The sequence below is a fragment of the Camelus ferus genome, chromosome X (genome assembly GCF_009834535.1).
Source record: "Camelus ferus isolate YT-003-E chromosome X, BCGSAC_Cfer_1.0, whole genome shotgun sequence".
Taxonomy (NCBI): Eukaryota; Metazoa; Chordata; class Mammalia; order Artiodactyla; family Camelidae; genus Camelus; species Camelus ferus.
The window spans coordinates 62578751-62591683 of NC_045732.1; the positions used below are offsets into that span (position 1 = coordinate 62578751).

The following is a 12933-nucleotide window of genomic DNA, read 5'->3' on the forward strand; positions in this document are numbered from 1 at the left end:
TCTACTGTATTTGAAATATCTTTTTATTAAAAAAAGAAGACATCCTTGACTCTCTACAACACTTTGTGTATTTTGGTTTCTTGCAATGGTTTGAATTTAACATGTGGGTTAACATTCCCACTTGAAGTTTTTTTCATAATATGTCCTTTTATTAAATAAATCATTTATTTTAGCAATACATTTTCTCTGTTAGATTGTTCCATTGGTGACTCAAAGAAAAGTGGTTTTTATATTTCATTATTGAAACAATCTAGGAAATAATACAAGCTGAGTTGTTTAAAAGAAAAAACAGCTGTATTTTCATTCAACTCTATGATAAACCTCCCACACTGAGTAATTTTTCTAATACTTGTTTTAGCAAATTTTCAGCAATGATTTCTATGTGTCTTCTGACAGTTACTTGCCAACAAAGGAATGTGTTTTAGTTTACTGCCATGTTGTTCGGGATGTATTATTATTATTAGTAGTATTTCAGCTGCTTCTACCAAGTGTTTCCCTCAGTGTCATGGGACCTTTTGTCTTTTGCTATTAAAGAAGAAATTCAAAAGAGGCTTCTAAACATGTGTCATTAAGTTTATAAAATTTCACTGAGTACTGAGTTGCGTGTCGCATGATTCTAATTATTGCTGAGAAAATGGAAAAAGCTTCCCTCACGCTCTAGATGTTTGGATTTTAAATGGTCTGCTAGTTTGAGGTAGCTTTATACTATCATTAGCTAATATTTTAAGGTACAATATGCATATAAAGTGAGAGTCATCACTGATAATTGATATACATGCATATTTCAGATAGTTACGGTAATACTTTTTGATCTTGTAGGATCAGCTTCCGATTAGCCTTAAATTTTCGTTATTTTTATCATAGGATATGGCTGATGAAAGGCTCAGACTTACGTTTTCTTGTTCCCTTGTGCTTGCATTATTGTCATTATTGCCCTCAATCTGTTGTCTTTGCAGGAATCTTTTAAAGGTGCTTTTCTATTTTGCTGCTGTTGTTGTTTTGAGGGTTGACTTAGGCTTTTTTGCCTAGTTTTATCTATCAGTCTACTTAACCAAGTACTTATAAACTGCAGTGCATTGCAGTACACTGATGGTTAACAAGTATGTGTTGTGAATACTCCCCTCTCCCCTTAAGATACCTCGTGTACTTTTTGGACCTGTGGATCCAGTGTTATTCTTGTGTTAAATATTACAGCTTATTTTTTTTCAAAGTTTTTGAACAAAAATAAATATTTCACAAACCACAGTGGATCCTTGAAGTAATCTTTGACCTCTGAAAATCACCCATTGAGTATTGAGCTCAGGATTAAGGATTATGGGAAAGTGAAAATAATGTTTGTGTTTCCTAATATCTAAATATACATCCTAAATTTACCTTCTTGATGGTAAAGAGGTATATGTTGGTGTTCATAGTTGGTTCTCTCCAACAGGACCTGAAAGCAGAAATAGATGAAGACGTTTTCTACAATACTCAGTAACATTCACTTAATTTCATGCTTTTTTCCTGCTTTTGGCTCCTCCATACTATGTGTAGAGTTAATGTATTTGGGCAATTTTTTTCCTTTAGCTTTGTTTTCTGTGTGAGCTTCTACATGTTATGTGGCTACAGTCTATATAGGTAAAATTCACTGGTTCTTTTGAAGACGCTTGGTAGTTAAGTAGTACCAGGTACAATTGGCCAATTATTTACTTATGTGAAAAATCCCTGATACATTTATTAGAATTTTGAAAAGAAATGTTCTGTCCTTTCTAGTCCACAGAAGCTAGAGGAAGTTTCTATAAACCATATCTTTATATGAACATATCTTTAGAAAAGAATAGATAAACGAATGTTGTAAAAATCCATTAATTTATAGCCTTGAAATAATCAAAGATCACTATAATTGCTGTTCATGCTAGGATATAGTTTTAGGTACTAGAGTATCATTGGTTCATTCTCTTCAGAGGTACAAGTCCCCTCAGGATAGAAATTAAAGAATAGTTGAATAATTACTATTAAGAAACAAAAGGAAGAGGGCAAACATTTGATGGTGAAGTCAAACTCAGATTTAAAAACAGCAAGTGGAAAATCCAGCCTTAAAAGCTGGAATCAATACATGTTGCAGAAACACAAACAGTTACTTTATAGAAAATACGTAGAAATTTATAGAAATTTTATAGAAAGAAGGAGCAAGTATCACTTCCTGTAGGGAAGAAAGTGATGTAAAAACATAAACTGTTGACATTTACCTCTCATAAAGCAAATGTGAAAACAAGTGGAAGGGTTAGGAAAATAGAAAATGATGTTAGAACACAAGAAACTTTAAGAAATTATATTGTCACCTGTTTAAAGATGTATGGGGGAGAGAGGAAAGAGAGAGAATGAAAATGAATGAATGAAAAAGTACAAATGAATGAATAGGCAGCTGGTCCACCTTTTGACTTCTAATTTAACTCTATTCTTATATAGCTCCTCAGTAATAACTTTAAGAATACAATGTTTATCGGCTGAAGAAGTGAAGGATTTTGTCTATAATGGGAGAATTGCATCATAGCATAAGTGGAAGGAGAAAAAGTGGTTCAGTTTACAAATACGGCTTCATGCAAATACAATACAAATATTATAAGTGGTCAGTTATTTAGACTTCAGCATTTTTTTTAAAAACCACAAAGCACTACATTCTTCTCATGTCCTGTGAAAGTACAAACTAAATGTTAAATATCCTAAAAACTTTTGTGTTTTGAGTACTATAAGAACTCAGTGTGTTTGGAAGTAGTTTCATGTTCAATTATGTTGTTTAGAATTAATATTGAATTATGAGTATTGCTCTGTTTAGTTTTATGATTATATTATAAAGCTGGAGTTAATGATTTGGAAGTATTAGCTGCCTAATTAGTAGTATGCTGCTGCTTTCTATAAGAATAAGATGAGTCATTATGATCTCTTCTGTTCATATGAATGGTACCTACGTGCAATCAACCCGTGCAGCAAATTTAGAGGTATAAAAAAATGTTTGTGGCTGTAAAGCAAATTAAGATATTTAGAGAAAAAGCTCCTAAATGCCACATTGCTTCAACAAATATCTATTAAATGCTTTGTGCATTCCAGGAACTATGCTCTTTGCTTGGGAATATAAAGATCAGAAAGAACCCAGTTTCTGCCCTCAGTTAGCTTATAGTTTGGGGGAGACGGATTTATCAGAGTTTTGTTTTAAGTGCTATAATATAGGAAATTATTATGGAAGAATAGAATGAAGATAACCATTTCTAGATGAGGTGCTTTGGGGGAAAATCTGAAGAATTAGCAGAAGTATCTGAGTTAGCCAGATAGGGATTTGAGCGGGTTGGGGTGAGGTGGGATGAGATGGGAGTTAATAGAGGGAGAGGGTGGTGAAGATGACAGCATTCTAGGCAGAGACAACAGCATCATGAGCAAAGTAATGGAAGTGTGTAACCGCATAGTGTATGTAGAAAAACTACAGACGACCTTTTATTATTCGAACATACAAAAAGGGTAAGATAAAAAGTGTTAAAACAGCAACAACCAAAAACCCCTGAGACTAGGGAGGTGATAGTAACACTACTAGCTAGCATTCTTGGACAACTGGTAATATACACCAGGCTTGGGTACATGATCGCACTTAATCTTGACAACATTCCTCTGAGGTCTATAATCTCTGTATTCCCCTTACTGTCCTCCCTGCCTCCATGATTCTCTTCTGATAGCATGATCTTAGCAGTGTTTCCCATTAAAAATTGAATTGGAGGTCCAGGGTACCGTAGAAATGTCACCAGAAGGAAGAGCCAGCTCTCTACCTAGAGATGCCAAATGTGGTGTTACCACACTCTTAGGCCTGGCTGTGAAGTGCAAATACAGACACTCAGTCTTGTCATGTTCCTTAGTTGATTCTACTTGGGGGATGCAGGTTCATGCTAACCATGTTTGCAGGAGACTGTAATTTAATTAGAATGTTTTGAGATAGGAGAGACATAGTCTAGCATATGTGAGCAGTATTTAGGGGTTTTGATGGAAACAAACACAATGTGAGTCTGCAGAATGATGTTCTTGCCAATAAGGTCATAAAATCAAAGGCTGAATTAATAGAGGTATAGTATTACAAGATGAAGGAGGTGGAAAGTCCTTTCCTTCCTTGGATTCATCAAACACAGAGTATTTGAGAGAGACACTGAAGATAGGTTGAAGCTGGTAGGTATACTTTATCCTGAAGGAGAGAATGTGGCTTTCATATAACATTTATATGTTCCTTGAGTTTATTCCCTCTGTCCAGTCTGGCTATCTCAGATCTCTCTTAGTTCGGATGCTCAGCACCAGGTTTTTGAATTACTTCTGTAGCCCAAATTTTTAAACGTAACAGTGTCCACCATGGCTAGACATCCTCTACATGCCTCTGTTATAATGATTTGTTTGCATATCTCTTTTCCCTCCTAGACCATGAATTGTTTATTTTTACCTATCTAACTAACAAATAGAGCATTTACTAGTCTCAGGCATTGTTCTAAGTGTTTCACAAATAATAACTCATTTCATTTGTGGGTACAAGCAGTCTTTCAAATTTGCACTCCTTAGCCAGCCTAGCATACATAGTATGATCCCCTGGTGTGTGGTCCATGTTCAGTCAATAAGGGATTCAAATTCTAGAAAGTAGGGAAGAAAAAATAATGACACAGTCCTGCCACCTTAACATATTAGTATTTTGTTGTACATATTTTAGCTCCAGTCCTCCAAAGAAAAACTTCGCAAAAATTAAATTGCCTTATAATGGGACAGGCAGACTGTGGAGATTGTGAGTTACCTGTTAGTTGAAATCGACACAGAACATAGATGAGCATCTCTGACTTTTTATAAGAGTGCTATCTAGCCTCATTTCTGTGATTCTGCTTTGATCCAACAATGCTAGATCTAGCCTATGAGAGAAAGAGAGGAAAAAGATGTCTCCTGCCTTTAAGTCATTAAAAAGTAGGATATACAAATGAGAAATGAGATAAGATAGGAAAAGTAGAAGTAGAGGTGATTAGGAAGGGGGGTCAGGTATATATACACGAAATTTATAGGTATTGATTTTGAGTGAATCATCATAAGAGTCACTGCAGTGGGTGCAAATATCGATCATGAGATTCTTGTGGTCATTAAAGTTACTATTCAATAGATAGATGTGGTTTGAATATTTTTTTATGGCTCCTTTGTCCCCCCCCCCCCATTCTCACATATGAATCTTTAATTTTAGTTTTTTTGGTTTGCCCATTAGTTTACTTGATTAAAAAAATAATGTAAGAATTGCTCAGCAAGTAAAGGGATAAAAATACTGATTTCCTTTTTAAAAAAATTGAGGTACAATTCAGATGCTGTAAAATTCATCCTCTTAAAGGATATAGTTCAATGTGTTTTTCTATATATTCAAAGAGTTGTGCAACCATCACATCAATTTTGGAACATTTTTATCACACCTGAAAGAAACATATCTGTCAGTTGTCACTCCCCAACTCTCCCATCCCCCCTTACCGTGCCCCTGACAACCATGAATCCACTTTCTGTCTCTATAGATTTGCCTATTCTGGTCATTTGATATAAATGGAATCATGTATCATCTTTTTTGACAGGCTTCTTTCATTTAGCATAATGTGATTTCAAGGTTCATCTGTGCTATAGCATGTATCAGTACTTCATTCCTCTTTATGGCTGATCATTATTCCATTGTGTGGACATATGACATTTGTTTATCCATTCATCACTTGATGGATATTTGGATTGTTTCCACTCTTCGATGCTACTGCTATGAACAATCACATACAAGTTTTTGTGTGGAAACATGTTTTCATTTCTCTTGGATATAAGCTGGGCCATGTCATAACTCTGTAACTTCTTGTGGAGCTGCCAGACTATTTTCCAGAGTGCATCATTTCACATTCTCACCAGCAGCATGTGAGGGTTCCAATTTCTCCACATCGTCACCAGCATTTGTTATTATTACCTTTTCATCCTAGCCATCCTCATGGGAGTGAAGTGGTATCTCTTGATTTGCATTTCCCCAGTGACTAATGATGTTGAACGTCACATGCTTATTGGCCATTTGTATATCTTCTTTAGAGAAATATTTATTCAAATCCTTTGCCCACTTAATTGGGTTATTTGTCTTTTTACTGTTGATTTATAAGAATCCTTTTTGTAATTTGGATACAGATCCCTTATCAGACGTAAGGTTTGTAAACATTTTCTTCCATTCTGTACGTTGTCTCTTCATTTGATATTGCTTTTTTTTTGGGTGTATATATATATTTTTTATTGAAGTATAGTCAGTTTACAATGTTGTGTTGCTTTTTGAAGCATGGTCATTTCCAACTTGGTTTTGTGACCCTTCGAGAGTGTCTTAATATGATGCAGGGGTTAACATGAGTTTCAAAATGAAGAAAAATAATATGTGTAGTGAAAGTTGCACAAGTGTGCGTATCACGAGATAAAGGAACATTCCCAGCCAAAGTTCATTGAACCTCAAAACAGTGTGTTCTTGTAACTGACTGTTTTTCCCCTCAGTGAGTAGTTTTTGTTACCCCAATACAGATAACTATGTTTCTGATTTTTTTTTTTGCTTTTCTAAATTCTGCAACTTCTCATGAATTTTTCTTCAGTGACATATTACAGATACATATTTCCTGTTAATTTACAAATCATATTTACTCTTCTTGATGGTAATGATCCTAAAGGAGCATATGCCAAATAGTAAAGTGTTCGTTTATTTGTTTATTTTTGCTATCGGGGTAAATAAATAGCTTTGCTAAGGCTGTATGATGTATATCTATGCTGTAAACTGCCGGTTTATTCTGTGAAATAGTTTAAAAATATGTTTTTCTTTCTGCTCATTAGTTGAGTAGGTAGAGCTATGAACCATGAATATGTGGTAAAATTTATAGAAGATTATGGTACCTAGATTGAATAATAATAGTGAAGGAGCCACAAAAATGATGAGTGTTGTTGGTCACAGCATGACTTACTATTTTAAGACAGAGAAGATTAATATTTATTAATCACTTTGGAAACTTTCAAGCAGAAGTTTGCTACTGCTCACAATAAATGTTCTTTTTAACAGGAGGACATGAACCTTAACGAAGAACGGAAAGCTCCTTTACGAAACAAAGATTTTACCACCAAGCGTGAGATGGTCGGCCAGTATATTTCCGCTACTGCCAAATCTGTAAGTAGTGAGACTTTCCTGGCAAGCACGTAATGAGCTTAGCTTTATCTGCTTAAAAATAACCAAACCTCAGATTTCTCAGTTCTTGCCTCAATGTACTCATATAGACTATTCGTAAAAAAGCATATACATGTACTTTGGTACACTTAGTATATATTTCAAAACTGTTCTTAGACTTCCATTCTAATAAACCAGGCAAAGAAGAGAAGGCTCTAAGTTAATCTAGGAAGTTTTGGGGTGGAGGTTTCATGCGCTCACTAACCAGTGACAGCAATTTGCAGGTGTTCCACTTAGTCTGCAGTTTGTTACATGAAAATTTCAGATTTTGAGGGAGAAGACACAAGCATAACCTAGTCACAAGGTTTGACTAAGTTTACATTAAAGCTATGTATCTGGTATCTGCTTGCATGAAATTTTTAGCGGTATTTTTAATAAGCAGTTTTGTTATTTTTTTCCATTATTTTTTTGATGCAACCTATGTAAGCTACCTCATAATTGTTATTGTACAGCTTCATTTAACGTAAAGGAGGGTGCTTAAGAGGAACTTTAATTGAATGTGTGTGTGTGAGTCTCTTTGAAAGTAGGGCTCTTTGAAAAGACTTGTTTTCAGCAGGAAAAACTTAGTGTTTTAATGCAATGTGTTGCTTTATTCATTTCCTAAGGTGCTTCCAAAAATAGTTTTCAGGTTTGATTTATTTTTGTAAGAAAAAAAGTATCTTTTGAAAAGGTGAATTGTCTCTCTTAAATTTCTGTGAAGAAGCTTTTCACATTTAGAGTTCAGAAAATCACTATGTGTGTATATATTATATATGCATGTGTATGTATATATTATATATGCATGTGTATGTATATATACACACACACACACAAAACACAGACCCAGTGATTTTATGTTTGTGTGGTATGTATATTACACATACACAGTCATATTTAAAACATACATAATTTAAATTTAAAATGTTGACCAGTGAATAAAATAGTTCTTCATTGGAAAAATACGTTCTAAAATTATTTGGCTGTCCTGTTAATGCTATTTCAGTACAGTAATTGCAGTGGCAATTACTGATGCATTTTGCCCTGAATTCTACTATTGTATTGATTCCGTATTGTACTTTAAGCAAGCTAAATCTGAACGCTGAACTATTTAAACATAACGCATTGCAGCTCTGCCAGAGCAGAGCAACAGCATGTTTTTTAATTTGCTTCTGGTATCCAAGGGCAGAAATATGTTTCAAGTGATAAGTGAAATTTGCCATGAGCGTCGTTTTCAATAGAATTAGGTGAGGCATAGGGTTTTACTTTGAAATTCTGATGAATCTCCTCTCATTTTTGCACTCAAGTTATTGTTCACAGTAAAATGCTTCAGGAAATGCAGGGTGTACCTTCAGTGTTATTTTTTCAAATTCCTAAAGGCAAATACACTAGTAAATCCATACGGCTGAATCTGAGTGCAAAGTACAGATAGTATTATATGAGTAATTATGTGGTGTTTTTAATGACAAGATTTTGTTAGTGTCTCTGGCTCATTTGTTGTTGTTTCTGTTTGTGTAAGTGAGACTGAATATGATGCAGACTGTATGAAGGTCATATTCCTTAACCTTTTGATTTTGACTCTATCTCTGTGTAGAACTTACTTTCACTTGTTCTTACACTGTTTCCTCTTCAACCGACCAGAAAAATGCACATTTTAAGTTATAGAATCATTTTTTAGATTAAAATTCTAAAATTTGGGTGAATGTTAGATGAGCTCTCTTGAATTGCTTTATTTGAAAGATGGAAATGAAATGTTTCTCGAAATACATGAAAATTCTGTGTTTAAGGCATTAGCTTCAAAATCAGTACTATAACTAGTAGATGACTTAAATTTGTTTCATTTAGCACACACATGAGCACCTGACGTGTGTACAGAACTTTCATTAGAGTTCTAAGGTTATACATTTTATTTGCCAATATTTTTCATGGACCCAATATTAGGATGCAAGAAAGCCTGTTGATAAGCATGTTTTAAAGCTTTCTCACCTTGGTGAGACATTAATTAGTGCTGAGTTTTCTGTGGCTAAAACAAAGAAAATTGCATATATGATTTTCCTTTTGAAGGTGAGAGGGATGCCACACAGTGACAAACCATCTTCTCATCCTTTGACTGCTGCATGATCATGACAGTAAAATTTGCATAAATTATAACCTCACCTATGGCTGTTTACCTGTGTGTAAGCAAAGTTTCCATCCTGCTGTCTTTTTTGTAGGCTCTAGATATGCTTTGCATGCTATGCTTTTTTATGCTTACTTTTTCATCAGCTTGATACACTGGGTCAGAATGTTTCCAACATTTAAAGTAGATATGATTGTAAGCACTTCTTTATGAAAATACTTTACAGATAGTCAAAACTTTCAAACTTGAAGTGAAAACAAAGTTAAGGGCTAGAGTCCCTGGTGGAAAAATGTTTTATAGTCATATGTGAAACATGTGAGAATTATAGTTAAATTTAAACATAAATTGTACATATACCTCTTTAACACCTGCATTAGTCATTTTCTATGGAACTGGAAAAGAAACCAATGAAATATGAGCACTATTAATAAGAAACGCCCGTCATTCTCCTGGGTTCCGGGGTAAGGACAGTAAAGCAAGATAAAACTAATACACAGGCTTGTGCTCAAAACCTGTTTCTAAAGCAAAGGAGAGTCTTTTGTTGTGTAATTAACTGTGTCCAAATTAGCCTGAAATAAGAGAATATAAAGGAAATTAAAAGATACTGATTGAAAACCATTGCTTAGTTTTCTTCCCCTTCAAGTCCCATAATGTGAAAGGAAAAAAGTAGCTTGAGTTGCTGTCAGTGATGAATGGACTTTAGATAAGGGAGCAGAGAACAGCCTCTTCTCTGCTCGAGCTGGACTCGCACGCTCATTGCAACAAGCGCAGTTATGGCCCTGACCCAGGGCAGTTGGTACACGGATAATTTGGCCACAGATAATGCGGAAGAGTAGATTTTCAAAACACCGACTTGTTTTCAGAAATGGAAAACCAGGCTTTTTTAAATATTGCAACATCGTCATACCGATTCATAATCCTGAAAGAGGCACAATAAATGCATCAGTGATTTATTGGGAATCTTACATGTTATATTTTAACAGGCTATATAGATAGCTATGAGGAAACATTTAGTCATTGAAATCCTAACATCAGTTTGCCAGATGTCAATGCCATTAGGATAATACTAAGAAACTAGTTTATTTCTAACTTAAATTGCAGTCTTTAAAGTTGAGATTTAAAAATATGTAAAATGATATTTTTATGAAGTTATCACTGATTTAAAAAATGTGATAGGAAATAATTTAAAATAGTGATAACCAAATACATCGATAAGTTTTTTTTAGATTGACTCACATAATAAGCAGTTGAGAGTTGCAGTATGTCTATTAGTATGTGTGTAGACATATATTGTGGTTTTGCCTTGGCCATTATCAGATATTTTCTTTCTCAGGTCTTTTCCAGGCATTACCTGGATATGGTGAAACAATTGAACCCAAACATGACCAAATCAATTTCTTTTGGCTTCCTTGGCCCATGTCATCTGTTTGCTGGATGTGCTTTAGCTAAATGTAATCATTTTGCCAGTTGAATGAATCATTAAATGGGCCATATTCTGGTCGTTTCACTGAATATAGACCTGCCTTAATTGTTAAGACAGGCTTGCATTCTTTTTTTAGTTTCATGTCTGTGCTAAATAAATAAGGGACAAATAAGACCTCTGTCTTTTTGGTGGGAGGAAATAATTTAGGTCAATAGCATATCTTTGAATTCAGAAGACTGTTAATGGCACCAAAGAGGCTTTTATTCAACCAAATAATCACTGCCTGTAAATAGTCTGTCAAATGAATATTTAAGGAAGCAGCTTCTCCAGTTGGAGATTCATGGATTCCTCTGAAATAACCTAGTGGGAAACTGTCATTATCTTTTTGTATCTTGAGGTATCCCGTTCAATTTAGGATTCTTATTGGGATTTCAATTACATTTTTTATTTTTAAAGTACTAATTGAAAAATAGAACACATATTGATAATAACTGCTATCAGATTAATGGTTTAATTTTTTATTGAGGTATAGTCAGTTTATAATGTGTTAGTTTCAGGTGTACTCTATAGGGATTCAGTTCGTTGGTTTTAGATTATAGATTAGTTCTTTTTTGAACATGATATTCAAGTGTGGAAATCTGATAAGAATGATTTATATTTGGATTTTGGCATCAAATTACATTTGGGACTCTGATTTTTGCCTCTTGCTTTCTTAAACACAGTTCTGCCTCTCAGAAATTCTTTTATCTCTTAACCATTAGGAAAGCTTGACTGAAGTTGCAGTTTTTGAGCTGTTTCCTCCTTATGAGTAACTGTATGTTTAAATATAAACTGCTTCTTTGTCTTCACATTATATAGAAAACTCTGCTCTTGTAATAGAAATGCTAGGATGACCTAGAAAACTAGAATCATAAGCAATCTATCTTTGTAATTTTCAAGTCTAATATAAAACAATGTTTCAAACCTTAAATTCATAACAATATAAAGTTTTCCAGTTTTCAGTCTAAAGTTTATTTCTTAACTTAATACATGACTTTATATGCAATATTTATATTCTAAAACACCTGATTTCAACCTAAACAGTATACTGATTACAACAAGGAAAGAGAAAAAAAGCAGTATTTGGAAAAAATTCAATTTTCTATTGATAATTTTTGAGGGGTTGTGGGCTGATGAAATATCTGATTCCTGATTACATTTAATCTTGCATTACTTGATATTTAGACTGCACTGGCTGAGTAGCCGATTACAGAATATTAAAAAAAATTCTCAAATAGTAATCATCTTTTATTTGGGAATCTCTATTTTGCAGACTTTAAACATTTTTGAAATATGGTAGAAATCAATACCAGTGTATTTGTGTTAGCCTCTAGATCTAACATATTAAAAATACACATATGGTTAGCTAGTTACTAATTTACTAAACACTTAACTTCTGTGAAAAGCTTCTGATTACTAATGCTGTTGCTGTTTGTTTGTTTTTTTTTTTTTTTCACACCATAATCACTCTCCGTTGACCCCTGCATGCAGATAGTTGGAAGTAAAGTTACGGTGAGTACAAAAAGATGTTTTACCCTTAGATGTGAACGTGTGCTTTTGGGGATTGAGTGATTTTTGCTTACAGTGTTTTATATGTTTGGTTCCTCTTTTGTTGTATATTTTAACCAAAGCAGTGAGAAGAATATTAAGATCAGGTGATTAGAATTTAGCTATGGTAAGTATTTTTCCTGTGGCTTTGGGGAATGCTTTAGAACTAGAGTATGCTTGTATATTTTGTCTTAGAAAGTTTTCCTTCCTTTTACAAATTTTTTTTGGAATTGTGCCTGTTTCATTCAGTCCTTACGATTCTGAGGAAATTGTGTGTTTGACCTCAGTTTTGCAGGATGACAGGGAGAGACTCCTAAAAGGCTGGTTGATGCTAACAGGAATTCTTATCAAAGTATCTCACTTTGCTTTAGTATCACTGAAGCTCAGAGTGTAATGAAAGCAACCTTTGGTGTTCAGTTAGGAGGCCTGAGTGCTTGTCTTGGTTGGGTGCTACTCCACAGCTCTGTGACTTTGGGCAAATCATGTGATTTCTCTGAGGTTCAGTTATTAAGTGGATAAACTGAAGTGATTGGCTTGAATTATCTTGTAAGGTTCTCTCTGTTCCCGTCTTCTAAAGGTTCTGTA

General features: G+C 34.2%; 1 protein-coding gene across 1 annotated transcript in view; it reads left to right on the forward strand.

Annotated features, from left to right (window-relative positions):
- The window catches only part of DIAPH2 (diaphanous related formin 2), a 780329-nt gene that overhangs the window by 61686 nt on the left and 705710 nt on the right, over positions 1–12933 (forward strand). The window contains exon 4 of the mRNA XM_032474690.1: positions 7082–7186. Within this exon, the coding sequence (XP_032330581.1) occupies positions 7082–7186 (105 nt within the window). The remainder of the gene's footprint in view (positions 1–7081; positions 7187–12933) is intronic.